The sequence below is a fragment of the Triturus cristatus genome, chromosome 7 (genome assembly GCF_964204655.1).
Source record: "Triturus cristatus chromosome 7, aTriCri1.1, whole genome shotgun sequence".
NCBI lineage: Eukaryota > Metazoa > Chordata > Amphibia > Caudata > Salamandridae > Triturus > Triturus cristatus.
In genome coordinates, this window is record NC_140590.1 from 723,934,931 (window position 1) to 723,953,010 (window position 18,080).

At 43.3% G+C, this 18,080-nt stretch overlaps 1 protein-coding gene across 2 annotated transcripts in view; it reads right to left on the minus strand.

Moving 5' to 3' along the window:
- The window catches only part of RNF213 (ring finger protein 213), a 2,329,248-nt gene that overhangs the window by 1,820,995 nt on the left and 490,173 nt on the right, over positions 1 to 18,080 (minus strand). For both annotated transcript variants that reach the window (XM_085617427.1, XM_085617426.1), the window contains exon 8: positions 8,878 to 9,146. In XM_085617427.1, coding sequence (XP_085473553.1) covers positions 8,878 to 9,146 — 269 coding nt within the window. The remainder of the gene's footprint in view (positions 1 to 8,877; positions 9,147 to 18,080) is intronic.

Below are 18,080 nucleotides of genomic sequence, written 5' to 3' on the forward strand. Positions count from 1 at the left end.
GAGGTGTTCTTCATACGCCGGCCCATCTGCGGTACAGCTCTCTATGAAAAATGCCACGATACCTTCCCTGGACAATACAACTCTAGTATCATCACGACAGAAGAAACTTGATTCTTCAATAATGAAAGGCAAATCTGGGGTACAGAAGGGGGAGAAAGTTAAATGTGCTAATAAAGGCCCTGGAGAAAGCGGGATGGTAAATATCGGGGCAACTAAAAAGAAAGTCCCTACTTCCTCTAATAAAGAAATTGACGGCTCTCAGACATTGATCACCAGTAGCTTTGGGGCCACGAATACTACGAATGGGGAAGGAGGCGATATTACACAACCAGATGATTTCCCTGGAGCAGTTACCACAGTGCCTGGACAGATAGAAGTAGAAGCACTGAGTGATCTATTGCTCCCTGACACCTCCTGCCCCGCAGTTAATGGCGAAAAAACAAATGATCTGAGTTCTTCTGCTCTGCGGGGAAACGCTATCTCTAGGGGGGGGGGGGGGAGGGGGAATTCGTGAAGTGGGGCGTTCAAAGGTTGTACTGTCGCCACAAGCCACACATAGTACATGGAAGGATTATATGCTGAAAACACCTGACAATCAGGATCAATTTTACCCCCTAACAGAAGATTCAGAGCGGTCGGACATTAGTATTTCCTTATCTAGCGGAGAAGATCAGGGTAAATGGTATAGCAGTTCAAATACTGATCCGCAGAAAACTAAACTTGTTTCTAAAAAGTTACAGAAGAAGAGAAACCGAGAAAGTTGTAAAAAGCATGATGGAACGGAGGCAACGGGTGAAGCGAATGTCACTGACTTTAAGTGGGATTACAACGATACTTCACTTACTATCATCTCTAATATAACGGCAGCATAGGGGGGTAATCAAACAATTATTGACACTGCCACTTGTCAAATGAGAGCGCATGACGTCCCAGGAGCCGAACCAGCTTTAATAGATATTTTGCAGTCTATCAAGGGCTTCCAGGCAGAAGCCAAAGCTGACAGTCGCAGATCTTGTCTCGCAGTAAAGAATCTGCAAGGGGCAGTCAGGAAAGTGGGCAAAACCTGTGTTGAAATTGTTGATCGAATGGCCTCAGTTGAAGAAAGAACAGAACAACTAGAGAAGGATGTCTCCTCGTTGAAAACTAAGTCGAATGAGCACGAGGGGGTAGTTAAGGATCTAATGTGGAAGCTGGAAGAGCAGGAAAACCGACAAACGTAATAATCTCCACTTCCTAGGGATTCCGGAGGGGGCCGAAAAAGAGGATCCCAGAAAATTCATGATCTCACTTCTTAAAAGGTTCATTTCCTGAACTACAATCCTGGGGTTGGGACAAGGAAAATCCAAAGAGCCCACCGGTTTCCTTTGTCTCTTGGGAAGCGTAATTCGGCATCCCAACAGCATCCTCGAGCTATACTTTTATTTTTTGGAAATTTTTGGCTGCGGCAAGCTCTCTACGATTTGGCCAGACCTACAAGTAAGCGGACATTTGATGGAATAACTTTTTCCACGAGGCCTGACTTTGCACATGCCACAGTGGAGCACAGGTGGAGAATGCGGCAGCTTGTTGATCCCTTTCAAAAGGTTGGGGCAATGGTATACATCCAAAATCCAGCCAGATTGAAAGTTGTCCATCAAGGGGTTACCCGCAGTTTTTTTTTCTGAAATACAGGCGAAAGATTATTTAGAAGAAATTTCGGGAAATAAGTAAAGGAAAAAAAAAAGGGGGGGGGGGAGGGGGAGATTATAAAAAAAACTTTTTTGGTTATAGAGTTGCCCTGATATGATGATCTTGGGTGAAACATGACATGCAGAGGCTATAAACTAAATTTAAGGGATTCTTTGTGGAACCAAGCCCCGCGTTAGGGTATTCGCTTTGTCGGTTTTGCTTATTTGAAGGTTACTCGACAGTGGGGGAATCTTAGCGGGCACACGGGTGCTGTGTTTGACGGATGCCACATCCCTGGCCTTGTGTTGGCCAGGTAACCTCTAATAATGGTGGTGGGAGGAGGGGTGGCCCAGGGTGGGGGGGGGACAGGCTGGGTAGGGTGGGCAGGGTGAAAGGTCAGACAGGCGGTTATATTGATGTATGCTGGTAACTGGTATACTGGAAATAGTAGGTTATGGTGCAGCAAAGGGGCAATGCAAAAAATTAGAGTACATATCCAGACCACATGATATAAATAGATGGGGTCCTAAAAGTGTTATCCTTAAATATTTGTGGCTTGAATGACCCTAAAAAGAGACAAATGGTTGCGATAGGATTACAAACCATGGGTGCGAATGTTGTGTACTTACAAGAAACTCACATCGAGGGCACACAGATACAAATGCTAAAAACACTGGGGTATAAACTGGTTTGTGCAACTTCTCAAGGTGTGCGGATACGGGGGGTTGCTATATAAGCTAAGGGCTCAGGGTACACTTTTAGCCGCTCAAAGGCCGATAGATTTGGCCGCTGGGCAGTGACGGAGTGTCAAGATGGACAGGGGCAAAAGACTACTCTCTGTGCTATTTACGGGAGCAATAATGATGACCCGTCAAGTCTTCCACGAGATTTCTAATAAACTTACGCACTGGCCTCTACCCTTAGTGGTCTGTGGGGATTTTAATAATAATCTCCCCAGTGACTGGTCTTTAAGGGATGATTGGCAGTATAAGGGCCGGAAACCTAGAGTGTTTAAGGCAATGAAACATATGTGCTATACACATGGGCTTGTAGATGGCTGGCAGATCTTAAAAGCTAATGATCCGGGTTATACCTTTTTTTCTAACCCGCATCGCACACACATAAGGATAGATTACATATTGATGGCCAACTCACTTAGATCTAAGTTTCAAATTGGGAAACTTCCTCGAGTTCTCTCAGACCATAACCCTTTATTTTGCACCCTAGAAATAACACCCGGAACTATAACACCTAGTTCCTGGACATTCGAAAAATCCTTGCTTTTAGATGATATGTATTGTGCTTACATGAAAGAGTGGATTCCTAACTTTAGAGGACAATATTGGGAGTGTATCAATTGAAGTTATGTGGGACGCCTTAAAAGGAGGGATTCGAGGAGAAACAATGCAATACTCATTAAAGGCTAATAAAATAGCCAGGGAACATCTGAGAGGACTGCAGGAAAATCTCTGACTTGCTGAAGAGGAGCTGATAAGCACATCTTGAGGGAGCCATGAGCTAGAAGACATAAATAGAATACAAAATGTGGTGGCAATTTCAAAGGCCGCAATTACAAACATTTTTACTGTTAAAGCCATAAAAAAAAAGCTACCGCTCATAAAGAGATGGTGTATGAGGTTAATGAACAAGTTGGCCACCAGCTGGCTATTCGTATGAGACAGCAGGCCTCAGTAAATTTGATACAGGAAATACAGGATCCAGTGGAAGGCCAAATAACTGATCCGGAACGAATTAGAGAGGCATTTTGGCGATTCTACAGCACCCTATACACCGAAGAGGGGGGGAGGGACCTAGATAAAATCTAGAGTTATTTAGATGGAGGAGGCACCGATAGGTTTGACAAAGATGATCAGCTTACCTTAGACAAAATCCCCAACAAAGAAGAAATTGTAACTACAATCCAAAACTTAGCTAAAGGGAAAGCAACTGGATTGGATAATATACCGTCGGAATTCTATTTAGTATTTATAGATCAGATTAAAGATATTTTATTTGACTTAATAGTACACATTTTTAAAGGGGGGGCAGCCTCCAAATTCTTGGTCTAGGGCAAAGATAGTTATCTTTCCTAAAAAAAATAAACCCCCGGAACAGCTAGGCTCATATCGCCCTATCACTTTAATAAATGCAGACTCTAAATTATACTCAAAACTTTTGGCAAATCGAATCGCCCCGATTATTCATAAAGTAATCGGCAAATACCAACATGGCTTTGTTCCAGGGAGATCAACCACTAACCACATCCAGAAAGTGATCACATTGTTTGATAGTATGGATTGTACTATAGACCCTATGGCATTGGTCCTTCTCGATGCTGAGAAGGCCTTTGACAGGGTCTCATGGAAATTTTTGTGGGCTGCTATGTCTAGGGTTGGGATCAATCGAGGGTTCATTCATGCTGTGCAAAAACTGTATGTGAATCCCAGGGCCATGGTAATGGTGAACGGTAGCCTCACTAAAGAGTTGATTATATCTCGTGGAACTCGACAGGGGTACCCATGTTCGCCATTGCTCTTCGCGATCTATATCGACTCCTTTATTCGTAGACTAGAGGGAAACAGTGAAATAGCACCGATTTTGTCACAAGCATACCCAACTAAGATCTTGGCCTATGCAGACGACATTGCTGTTGTAACCGCGGATCCTAGCACAGCTATGTCGGTTATCGAATGAGAGGCTAATAAATTTGGGGACGTATCCGGATACGCACTCAATCAGGGGAAAACATAGATCGTGTTGAATAACAAAAGCGAGATGTCCGACCCTCGAGTTGTGGATAAAGCTATATACTTAGGAATTTGTATTACATCTAAACTTGAGATTCTGGTGGATTTAAACATGAAGCCATTGTTGGGCACCATACAGAAAGATCTCCGTCGCTTAGACAATTTACATCTATCCCGAATCGGCAGGGCTAATGCCTTGAAAATTGTGTTTTTTTCTTAAGATCTTATATTTATTTAGAGCAATATGTTTAGAATTTTCAGATCAATGGTTTAAATCTATGGACCGCACCTTTGAGCTTTATGTGGGCGTATGCACAACCTCGCCGTGCGTATACATTTCTGACCCTGTCAAAGGAAAAAGGAGGTTTCGCTCTCCCAAATTTAAAAGCATACTATTGGGCATCTGTGCTGCTCTATAGTCGGGAATTATTACAGAATACCGGGATAGAAATGACACCAGAGGGTGATTCGCCATCTATTTTTCAATTAACATTGTGCAATAAAAATTACGGATATCTTTGCCGACATCTTCATGACAGCTTTCATAAAAAAGTGAAACTAAAAACATTGACTAACGGGTTTAGGGTATGGAAAGCTGTGAGAAAAATGCTGGGTATTGGACGAATATCATTTTATACTCCCTTAAGGGATAATCCAGCTCTGCTGGAGATTTTTAAAGACAAGCACATCAGCAAGTGAAACGAGACAGGTATAAATCACATTGGGTGCTTCCTCTCCCCTGTAGGGATACAATCTTTTGAGCAACTTGGGACTGGCGGGATTTCTTTAAATGTCTTCAAATTAGAGACTTTCTAATACGAAGGGTGAGGGGAGGGACTCTTCCGGGAAAAATAACTTTAGTAGAAACATTAACTCACATTAGGAAAAACACAATTGGGGGAATATACTCCCTTATAAATTCGCTGTTTCCGGATGATCTGGAGAAAATATCTCAGAAGTGGCAGGAGAAAATTGGCATAACTATGGAAAAATTTTACTCTGCATACTCCATGTTTCAAACAATCTTTATGTCCACAAAACTCCAAACGCAATTGTATAAAACATGCTTCTTTTTATACTACACTCCAGATAGGATCGCTAAATGGGGGAGTGGTAAGGGGACATGTTGCCCAAGATTTATGCTATTCAATGCTGACTGTGTGCATATTTTCTCTACCTGTGAAGAACTAACATCTTTAAAACAAAACATTGAGAAGCTTTTGTCGACCGTACTGCAAAGAGATTGTTTTGTCCAGTGAAGTCATATTATTGGGAGCGACAGACCCTAGTACTCCCAGGCCGGGTCATGAACTTATTTTTATAGCTATGGCGCTTTTAAGAATGTGTATCGACTCGGCCTGGCTGGATCCCAATGCGCCGTCTTTTCATCAATGGCTGGCTAGGCTTCTCGCAATCTCCAATCTGGAGGCTGCTATTTATAAACTGAAAGGAAGGATACGGCGTAAAAGGGATTGGAGAATTTGGTCCCCATTAATAGAATGGTGTCACTCCCAAAATAACATCTAGAATATTGTGAAGTATAGTTAACTTTATGATTTAATATAAAGTGGTAGTTTACAGGGATAATGTATAATGTAACATGATGATGAACTTATGCGAACATACAAATGTTTGTTTTGCTTGTATTATTAAGTGTCTGACCTGGTTGGGTGGGGGTTCAGTGTGTGTTTAATTATGGTAAAATCAAATAAAGATATTTAAAAAACAAAAACTAAAAAAAAAACCTCTGCGCTCTGTCCCTGATGGCAGGAGTATCAAAAGTTTATGATCTAAAGCAGCCCAAGCTGTAAACCTTAGTTATCAAAACAATGTGCACCATTATTAAGGGTCCCAGGAACAGCAGTAGTAATGAGAGTAACCACCACTCATACCGCCCAGTAATTGTCCAAGAACAGACCTTGTGCCATAATAGTGGGTGGTGTAATGACCATCCACAATTAAAAGGCTTCAGGATATTCAAAAGAGGTCAATTAAATCTCCCTAATTCCATCTTGGAAATGTACAGAATCCAATACCTCACATCCAGGTGGAAATTTTTTCACCTAGAAGAATTGGGCAGTGATGCTGTACTATGAATTTGTCGCAGAAAGCAGCCTGACAGCCATGTTGATGAAAGAGCTGGTAAAGCAGACTTCTTCATATCTCCGAATAATTTAGCAGCACTCAGTGGCCCAACTATGCCCTTGAAAGCATGCACAAGTTAACAAGCTTACACCCCACACAACAGCCACTACTTCTGATGCAGACAGCTTTGGGACATGGAAGAGAACCCAATAAAGCTAGTGTCTGAAAAGAAATACACCTGAGCGGGACCAATAAACAGAAGGACAGGAAAAACCAGCCATCAGCAGAGGAACCAGAGACTAGATCTCAACAAAGAAACAAAGCACCCTTGAAGATCAGGGCCATGCTGGAACCTATGGGTACAGTTGCGACAATGTATGCTGGTCACGTTGCCTTCAAATGTCCCCGTTTTTCCTCTGGAGCGCTCTATCACTCATCCTCAGAGATGTGCCAGTCCAGCCCTGCTAGAAAACTAGGGCAAGGCAGCAGGCACTGCAATCCTGAATATGGTCCCCAAAACCTAGCATGTACTGCCTTCTGTTTCATTGATTCAGAGCAGACAGAACAGACTGCACTGGAGAGTGGGATACCTGAGGAAGAAAAAGGAAAGAATAGTTGATGAGTTTGGGGGGGAACTCCACCGGAAGGGATGAGAACTGGGGGTGAGGAGATACAGTGGTACAAGTAGAAGCGAGAGCTGGGGAAAAGACAAAACTGCACTAGAAGAGTCAAGAGTTGCTGAGAAGAGATACATCACGAAGAGAGTAAAACAAGCATTGGCATGCAGAGCTTGATTATACCAATTATTTTGCATATGCTGTTCAGCAATGCCAAAAAGAAATGCTATTGCTGTGAAAAAAAGCAGCAAGAGGACATGTATGCGCACATGCAGCATAACCCAAGTGTGCCTATGATTAATGATGCAACGGTGATCCAGCGTGATGACATTTGAAAGTACCATTTTGTGTATTTTTCTATTAAATGTTCAAAGATGGCAATCTTGGAGCAGTAAATAAAAAGAATAAGTGGATTTAAATATGCGCGAAAGCACATTTTGTAAAAGGAGTTTCCTGGCAACAAATTGCAGCTGCTGAGCCCTTCCTCCCCTCATCTGCGCAAAAAAGTATTTTAATAAAATAATACGTTTGTGAGGAGTAGGAGAGCACTGAAGCAGCAAGTGGGGAAGAAGTCAATACAGGAGACAACAGGGAGGAGGGAGTGTGGGAGCAATAGATGTGATCAGGTGGACGAAAAATTTAAAAATTAAAACAAAGCTGGGCACGGAAGAGTGAGAAAGCAATGTAAGAGCTGGGGTGGGGATTGCGACATGTATTGTGCAGGCATGGGCATCTGATGGGAGAAACAGCACAAAAGGGAAAGAACAAAAAAAAGACATGCACTCCTATAGACTGATGAAAGAAAAAGAAATAGTTCTCGAATGTGAGCAATGAAAGGATACAACTCATCCAATCAAAAGGATGCCCCCCCCCCCCTACCCCACCGGCAAGAAAAAAAAAACAAGAAGCGAAAGGAAAGCTATTGAATACGTATAGAAATAATGAGACTGGCAAGAAAGCCAAGCAATGGTAGCAATAGGTTAGCCCAAAGCCTGCTGCAAATATTGGTATGGTCTGCAATAGGCCTTTGGCAGAAAACCTTGTCTGTAGGTGAGGCCCAAAAAAGATGAGAAGATGCGATGATAGAACAAGGGCGATAGACAAGGTTTCTAGGGAGGTAAGAGGATGGTGGCAAGGAAGATGTCGGCATTTGATTAGGAGTACAGGGGACATTTAAGTGCAGTAGCTGAGCTGCATTCATCTTTCTCCGCCCTACTCTCTTTACCTCCAACCTCCTTTCTACTTCTCTCTTTCTCCACCCAATGCACCTCCCTATGCCCACAATCTAGCCTCTTTCCACCCACTTTCCATCTCTTTCTCAGCCTCAATGATCCAGCTCTGTCAACTATCTCTCTCCGCCTCCACTTTACACTCCTCTCATATCAACACACACCACCAAATACTTTCATCACATGTTAATATACCACAACCATACAAAATGAGTAAAGCTAGCACTGCTGCTTAACAGGCCAAATCCATTTTGTGTGTGGGAAGGACTTGTGCATTGCTGTTGCCTGTGCTGTGATAACATTTCTACAATAAGAGCCAAAACAATTGATATTTCCAACTCCTGTTTGTACAAAGTTCTGGAAAGCAGCAGTGCTGAAGGCCAACTCACACAGGAATGCTGGATGATGATAAACCATCTCATCCACTATCCTTCTGGAAGACAATCCTTCCCTAAGATGTTTTGGACAGAAATGCCCAGAAGTAGTTCACTGTCTACTCGTGCAATCTAATAATATGCACATATTACTTACTTTGGTAGGTCTGAAAAAATCTCCTTGGTGTCTCGGAGTTCTGCAAGGACTTCTGCTCTTGATGTCTTGTTAGGGCATATCAGTCTGCATAAGCTATTCAGCTGCTCCTTGGAAGTTGGAAGGCAGTAAAATTCTGCCACCGTGAGAATGAGAAGTCCAGCGGCCAGGCGATTTTTGACAATTGTGTTTTCTGCCACTCCACCTGCATTGCTCTTGTTAAGAAAAGGCTGGGCAACTTTATTCAGGGCTCCCAAGAGCAACTGATTCACCTATGAAAACAAAGGAAATTAACAGTAATAAATATGATGTCCAAAAGAAAACATGCATCTGGCGTCTTAAACTGTATCCATTGAAGAACTTTCTCTTCTTAAATTGCTCAGCAAGCTTTAACATAGTAATCACATATAAATTAAGTGCTTTGTGCCTTTGTTGATGATTAGTGGAATCAGGTGTTCATCCTACAGTAAATCAGCAGAAAAAAAACATTCCACATTGTTTCAATGGATGGAAATTAACAAATTTGACACTCGCTTAGTCTATGCAACTAGGGTCAAGCATGACAATTTTCGTGTAGTTTCTATGCAGGGTTAAAAGAGGGGTTAAAAACATGCTATCCATTTTAGCTCACACTAGAAATATTCTCGCAGCTACAGCAAATCCCCAGCCTATTACACCGAACATCAAACACATAAGACCTGCTGTTTGAAGTTTGGTGTAACCCTGTTCAGTAGTTTTTGAGCTATTAGCGTACTTGTCCGTTTAATATTGAGATTCCCAAATTTCGCAATTTCTGCAAATCGCATTTGAATTTTTGACAAATGTGATTAAGGCCATAAATTATTTCTGCAACTCTGAAAACTTATTTTCACGCCATGGGGAAAAAAACAAGAAAAAATTATTTTCCTATGATAAAATCATGATTTTCATTAAAATTGAGCTCACACAGCTGGTATGTGTCTGAAAAGAACACAAACGTTTCTCAACAAACTGCGATTTTTCAGCGAATTGTGCTTTACTGGAAAAAAATGAGTCACAGATTCTCAGCACCAACTCGGCCCCACCTCAGCTGCAGCTCAGCACCACTTCAGCATCAGTGCAGCCCCACCTCAGCATCAGTGCAGCACAGCACCAACTCAGCATAACCCGAGCACCAGCATGGCACCACCACCTCAGTTGACTCAGCAACACCACAGCATCACTCAACACCGGAGCACAACCTCTGCACAAGCACACACCCACCTCAGCACCATCTCTGTATCACTCGGAATCATCTCGGCACCAGTGCAGCACTGCATCAATCCAGTACCACCTCAGCTTCAGCACCATCACCACTGCAGTACCAACTCAGCACCACCTCAGCACCAGTGTAACCCCACCTTAGCAGCAATTCAGCAGCAACGCTTCAGCATCAGCGCAGGACCACTTCAGCATCAGCGCTGGACCACCTCAGCATCAACACAGCACCAACTCAGCACCACTTGAGCACCAGCGCATCAACACCACCTCACCGTGACTCTGCACACCTCAGCATGACTTAGCACCACCTCAGCATCACTCAGAACCCACCACCTCAGCATCACTCAGCACCGCCTCAGTATCACTTAGCATCACCTGATCACCACCACAGCATAAGCACAGCACCATTTCAGCATCAGCACAGCAACACCTCCTTATCAGTGCACAACCACCAGTGCAGCACCAACTCCGCATCAGAGCAGCACCACCTCTGCACCAGCGGAGCACCATCACAGCACTACCTCATCAGCACAGCACCATCTCAGCATCAGCACAGCACCACCTCCAATCAGTGCACCACCACCCGGCAGCCCCACCTTAACAGCAATTCAGCACCAATGCAGCACCACTTCAGCATCAGTGCAGCATCACTGCACCACCTGAGTATCATTCAGCATCACTTGTGCCTCACCTTCGCACCAGCACACCACCACCTCTGCATCACTAAGCACCACCCCTGTCTGCCATTGGTATCTGGCATATGTTACTTCTCTCCTGGTGTTTCTCCACTGCTCGTGTTGTAATTCAGGTACTATTTCCCAACCTTCACCCTCCCATTGTTTGTGTCCGTCCCCCCTGTCCCCCACCCGCCACCCCAAATAACAAAAGCTATAGCAAAAAAGCATTAGAACAGGTAGGAAAAAGTTGTCAGCATTGCAAGGACAGAAAAAACTAGAAGACATTTTTGTATGTTCAGTCTTTTTTTATTAGGATCGTTCAGTTGTATATAATGTCTTCTTGGTTAAAAATGGTTATAACAGTTTATTATAACTTTTCAACATGCTGCACAGCAGCCACAATGCTCTACAGTATAGCGTAATGAACTTGGCAAAGCCAATAGCTCTGACTAAACACATATAGGTTCCCAAAAGCGAGACCTATTGAGTTTGCGCTTGATAGCCAGCTGTTTTTCCCAGCGCCAGTAGCAAAGTGGGGTATTGAGTGTATGCACTGCATACAATAGCGGGCAGATTTCAGAGGTTTCCAGGTTTACATTCACTGAACCACAATGCGTATCCCCAGTGATTTTTTGTGTTTAAGGTGCACTTCATTCACCTGGCATGCACCCATTTGGCCAGAGACTGTGCTTAACCGCCTGCTGCTGGCAGTCCCTGCTAATCATGGCCTTTGGCACCTCTTTATTCCCCCACAAGACACACTCCAGTCACTCCATTCAACAGAGGTATATGGCAGAAATGTTGCTGTTTTTGCTCTATATAAATGGAACCTAAATTTTGATCACAACAGAAACAAAATTCCTTCTATTCACGGAACAACACGTAGTGAATCAACAGTGCTCTATGTCAGCAATGGAAAACCAGCTCTACTACTATTACAATCTGGCCCAGCCCAGTACAATGCAGGGAAGCTTTAGCATGAATGCAATACAATATCCCAGGGCTAAAATAACAATAAAATGAATATTTAAGGTACAACTCGAACCATTTGACCAGGGAATTGCAAATCAAACAATGACTGATAAATCTAAAGATTGATATAAAGGAAAAAGATGAAACAATCGCAATTCATAGACCCACATATTTAAAGAGTGTATCTGCTAGTAAAAGCTATTATCCTTCAAGACCATCATAAAACTGTTCAAAGACATTTCACAAACGCTTATTTATTTATTTATCGGAGGCCCCTCCATTCGAACGGAGGACGTTTTAAACCCGTTTCAATATCGTTTTATTTTAATTCCCTGGACCCACCCCCAGGACTCTGAGGAGTCCTAGGGACGGGTCCAGAGGGATGACACTGCGGTAGGGGAGTGGTAATGCACTCCCTTCACTGTGCATGAGGGTTTGGCCGGGCATCTAAGTCCGGCCAATGCCTCATATGCAGTGAAGCTCTCTCCAGCCCGAGCTGCATTGCTTGGCTGGAGCGAGCAGGCACAGGCTCCCACTCTACCTAGGAGCGCAGGTTGCCAGCGCTCAGCCCAATCCGGACAAGTCTGGGAGCTTATGCCCAGTAGGAAGAGTGCGATGCTGCGGCGATGCCGGCGGCATGGATATAAGTTTTTCTAAATTTCTTTTTTGTCACCTAAACTTTCCCTCCCCACCTCCCTCCTCCGGCCCCCCATGCCACGCCACTTTGACAGGGGGCGGGCAGCTTCTGTATTTAGTGTTTTTCAATTAAAAGATTATGACAACAGAAGCATCGGACATGGAGCAACAAGTATTCTTTAACAGGTAGGATAACGCACAAGGCAAACTCTTTTTAAGGCTGGTTGTCAGTCACACACCTCATTAGCTGTGGTGCAAGGAAGAGAGAAGTTGATACCAATCTAAAGTAAGAATCTGCTGTGAAGATTATTTGTGGGAGATGTCAAAATGGAGCAAAGACTCTTGGGTGAATTATTGTTTAGCAGCAGTTAGGCAGCAGTATGAATTTGGCACTGGGGTGCGGCAGGTGAAGTGTTAGTGACTGGGAGGGGAAATTGTGCTTGAGAGATACGCTGACGGTTTAGGGCAGGAAGTATCTTAACGTGGGGCTGAGAAGAGTGCCTTGACTTCCCATGATGCGGTTAATTAGGGTGACACTTACCATGAGAGCAACAGTGGATTTTTTGTTGTGGGTTATGTACAACGAGCACCTAAGATGTAACGTTTGCCCTAATGCTGTAACAGCTTTGTGGTCTCTCCACCTATTGTGAAGTTAGTTACAGCTTATCACTTATGGGAACCACGTTTATAGAGTTGATACCTAATCTTGGATTGGAGCCACTAGTACCACTAAGTGTGAAGGCAAGAGGCAACATACATTGTGGGACAATTCTGGGGCATTAGTGACAGTCAAGCAACCTTTAATTTGGTTGGTACCTCTTACAGCAGGCAATGGTTTCGAGAGAGGTAGCTGACAGGGGTGGGAGTCAGGCGCGCCACGAGCTACACAGCAAATGTCATCTGTACCATGGGAGCCAACTATTGGGGTGCATATCACAAACATGCACAATACATCTTTTGTAAATACAGCAGCTAGGTATCAGAGCTTCTGTGCCTACTAAGGGGTTTGATGGCAAGTGTGCAAACTAATGTTTTAAGGAACTGTCATACCGCACAATGCGGGTGCACAGGAGCCAAAAGTGTACCTAGGGTCCATGTATTGTCTGATAGGTTGCATTCTAAAGGGTGGGTGCAAAGCAGGTTTGCACAGGGGCAACTGAGAAAAACTGTTGACTGGAGTACTGGGTTCTCCTATATCTGCACTAGCCCATCTTTCTCCAAGCACTTCACACTCATCCCCATGGAGGACCCTTGTTACTGCACGCCGTCTCTACTACCTAGGCCCTCTTTCCTATCATGCGACCCTTGCCTCTATATAGCCTTACTGCTCGTACCACCATCCCTTGATCCTCTCAAGTACAATTGTGCCTCTGGGCTCGGGGGCGCTATCCTCGTCCTGCAGGCTGGCTGTCATAGCCGGACCGGAGAGTCCACCACTCTCTCGGAGCCTGCCTCTGCTTTCCATGGCTGCTGCTGAATCGTCCGGAGACCGGACACTAAAACGTAGCAAAGCAGCCCAGCACTGGGACTAGGTGATGGAGATACAGACAGAGGACATGGAGAGAAGACACAAAAGAAAGACTGTCAAGCACTCAGCCCTGACACTAAAGAAGGACAATGTGCTCCTGGGTACCGGATGGGTGTAACCAGATAGAATCTTCACATAAAAGCCTGTACTGTAAAGGCTATACATGTTGTCTCCTGTCTGTTTTCTTACTTCTGAATTACAAAATGTATATAGAACTTTATCCTACATTATAGTATGTAATTTTTCAGTGCCAGGTCAATAGGACCCCTGATGAGACTTTATCTAAACACTCTGTCCTGCTGGTTGCTTGGACAGAGAGCACATCTCCGGACAAAACTTTCGGTATGCTCATCCCGAGCCTCATTACAAGCACTGATGAACCTTATTATGCAGTCAGTGAAGGGTCTCGGCATTGGGTCTCCCCAAGTCTTTATTGTTAATTAAAAAAACATGCATGCCGTGTGTTTGTGACAAAAGATTATGCCATCCACTGAGCGTGTTTGTTTCTAAACAAGGCAATCAAAGAAATCAGTGTGTTTGGGAAGTAAAAAATAAAATGTGTACAGTTCAAAACATCAGCTGTGCGCATTTGCCTCCGAAAGCCAACAAACACACGAGCCAAGGAAATCAGAAAACACTGTGCAACTTAAATGGCAAGAAGCGAAATAAGATCTGTAACAGGGCCAGTAGCCATGAGAGAGAACAACACACCAAAAGGAGGGACAAATGGCCACGATTTACCATTGAAAAGTAAGTAATTTAGAAAAGCACACAAATCAACCAATGAAAAGCGTGGACGTAGCTTAAAGCCCATAGAGTAGATAACGGCTTATCTTGAAGAGACAGTACATGCAGCAAATGCTCTGCGTAGGCGAGACCCAAAAAACAAGAGTGGAGAGAGAGATATGGTGAGCACTGCGTACATAATTAGCCAATTTAGGGGTGTTCGGGTTTGCATCTGTGAACCATAAAATATCTTTTACAAGGCTTTTTTTTTTCCACAGATCGATCTCTCTTTCTCTACACACACATATATATATTCACTTAAAAAAACCATAGGTTTCACACGTTAGTTAGGTGGACATTTCACTCGTAGAAAACCAATGAAATTCCCCCGTTATAGTTAGTTCAGATAACTAGAACTTGCGCGCCCGCAATCCACTGCTCATGACGTCACATATTACATCACTCATGACATGGTCAGTGGCATCACTCATGACATCACTGATGACATCATCCTTGTGATAGATTGGCGGTCGCGCGAGTTATAGTTATCTGAACTAACTATAACAGGGGAATTTCATTGTTTTTTTACGAGTGAAATGTCCACCTAACTATAATATGTATGTTTGAAACCTATGGTTTTTTAAGTGAATTTTCAAGGTTTTTTAAATGCTAATTCCTAACTATAACGTGTGTGAAACCTATGGTTTTTTAAATGAATTTGTACGGTTTTTTAAATGCTAAGTTATGTATGTATTATTATATATTTTTTTTAAGGTTTTTCACCGTGCGCGCACCCCCCGATTTTTATAAAACAATAAAATGTTTTTTTCACCGTTTGGGGTCCTTCAGGGACCCCCTTTTCACGTTCGCCACCTCTCTTTTTCAGTGTCGCACCCAAAACAAACAAAATGGCGGCCGACACTTCCTGATTTCGACCGATTCGAACGTTGACTGACATGTAACCACCAATCAGAATTACGCTTGCGCACGTAAGGGTGCGCGCATATAGATATTTATGTACTTTTTACTGCAATTTTTTCAGGAACTATTGAACAGATTGACTCCATATATGCAAAAGGCACATGCCTGACCTGAGGACTACCTCTCTGCCAAATTTCAAGTAATTCTGTTCAGCCGTTCGGGCTGTACCTTCGACTAAAGGTCTTATGGGAAAATGCCTGGAGAAAACGCGTTTTGGGACCCCCCTTTTTTCTCGGCCCCCCCTTCGACTAAAGGTCTTATGGGAAAATGCCTGGAGAAAACGCGTTTTGGGACCCCCCTTTTTTCTCCTACCCTGAAAGTCACGCCGAGACTTTCAGGGTAGGAGCTGAGCAGAGCGCCCCATTAGTTTTGAAAATTGCGCGAGGATTCATCAACCGGCGCCAAAGTTATTCAAAATAGAATTTTGAGATTTCCTATGGCAACACGGTCCTAACTATAACTATCTACCGGCGACCGCCAGTAGATTATATATATATATATATATATAGATATATATAGATATATATATAAACTAATGGTTACAGGGACATTACAGTTAGGCTCAGATTTCAATCGTACAAAAACACAGAAATTGAGCAGCTATAGTTATCTGAGCTAACTATTACTTACACCCCTGCAATGCACTGCTTATGAACTCACATATTATATCACACATGGCATGGGCAGTGAAATCACTGATGACATCTCAAATGATATCACGGATTACATCATCCAGTGATTATGAGTATTTTCTAAATGTTTATGAGTGTTAAATCTATATACTAAGGTACTACAAAGTTAAATTATTATAATTTGTGTACTATTAAGGAGTGATACGGATTCTAATATATATTATGTGAGTGGTTGTGTGGCTGGGTGTGGATGTGTGACAGTGGCTGTAGGGGTGAATAAGTGGGTGTGTGAGAGGCTGTACAAGTGAGTGAGTAGCTCTATGGGAGAGTGAGTGGGTGTTTGAACTGCTGTATTGGTGTGAGTGGGTGATTGTGAATGGATGTGTGAGTGGGTCTGTGTATGATGTCACCAGTGACGTCACTGACCATATTATGAGCGATGTAATATATACGAGGTCATGACCAGTTCATTGCGGGGGTGTAAGTTATAGTTGGTTCAGTCAACTATAACAGCTGAATTTCTATAGTTGTGTACGACTCAAATCTGAACCTAACTAAAATGTCATTGTAACCTTGTTTTTTAACTGAGCTTCTAAGGTTTTTTCAATTCTATTTCTTAACTATAACATCCCATTAACCTTTGTGTTTTTAGTGAATTTCTAAGATTTTGTAATGTTAATTCCTAACTAGAACATCCCTGTAACCTTTGTTTTTTTAAAGGTTTTGTTTAATTTTATATCCACACTGTACCCTTTGAGAGTGGGAGTATAAGTGACTGTAGAAGTCAGGGAGTGTGTGTGTGTGAGTGGCTGTATGGGCTGGTTACTGGGTGTATGAGTGACTGTATGAGTGGGTATGTGAGTGCCTGTATGGATTTATTAGTGGGTGTATGAACAGTTTTAAAGGTATCTGGGTGGGAGTGGATTTGTGAGTCAGTCAGTGGGTGTGTGAGTGGCTGTATGGGTCTGTAAGTGGGTGTGTGAGTGACTGTATGGCTCTGTAAGTAGGTGTGAGTAGCTGTGTGAGTGGGCTTATGAGTGGCGTATGGGTCTGTGACATGGGTTAGTGGTTGTAAAGGCCTGTGAGTGGGTATGCGAGTGGTTTTGTGGGTGTTTGTAGCTGCATGGGTGCATGAGAGGATATGTAGGTGTGTGTGAATGGATGTGTGAGTGACAGTCTGAGTGAGTATTTGAGTGGTTTTGTGGGTGTGTGAGTGACTGTATGGATGTTTAACTGGCTGAGCGGGTCTGTGAGTCGCAGAATGGGTGAGTGAGTGGGTGTCTAAGTGTGTGTGTGTGTCAATAGTTGTGTGAGTGACTGGGCCACAACAGAACCTCAGCTGTCCCTTAAACAAGAGTCCACAGTTTTGCACAAAATATCTACCCAACTATAGTACTTTCTACTGGTTAATAACCAAGTCCTACCTCATTGGGCAAATGTCCAGTGTGTATTCTACACTACATCTGCGTAATGGACCACAAGGAAATGTCTCTAGTGACGTTGTATGCATTTCGGCAATGTGATTATTCCTTGGGCATCTTTATGCTAAAATCTGCGAAAACATGAATCATCCTATGGGGAAGACAACGAAACTACAAAGAGGCAATTCTCCACCAAACAGGGGCACTTCCTCTTAACTATATGAAGTATGTGTTTCTTGGTTTAGTGGAGACATCCTCATATTCCTCGGCATCAAGAACTTGTCACCAAAATCAGCGAGAAACACACTGAAGGGGCTTTTAGTAAGCTGTTCATCAACGTGGGAAAAGGCAGGAGGACCTTTGCATACTACTAAGAAAAACAGGGAGGGGCCAA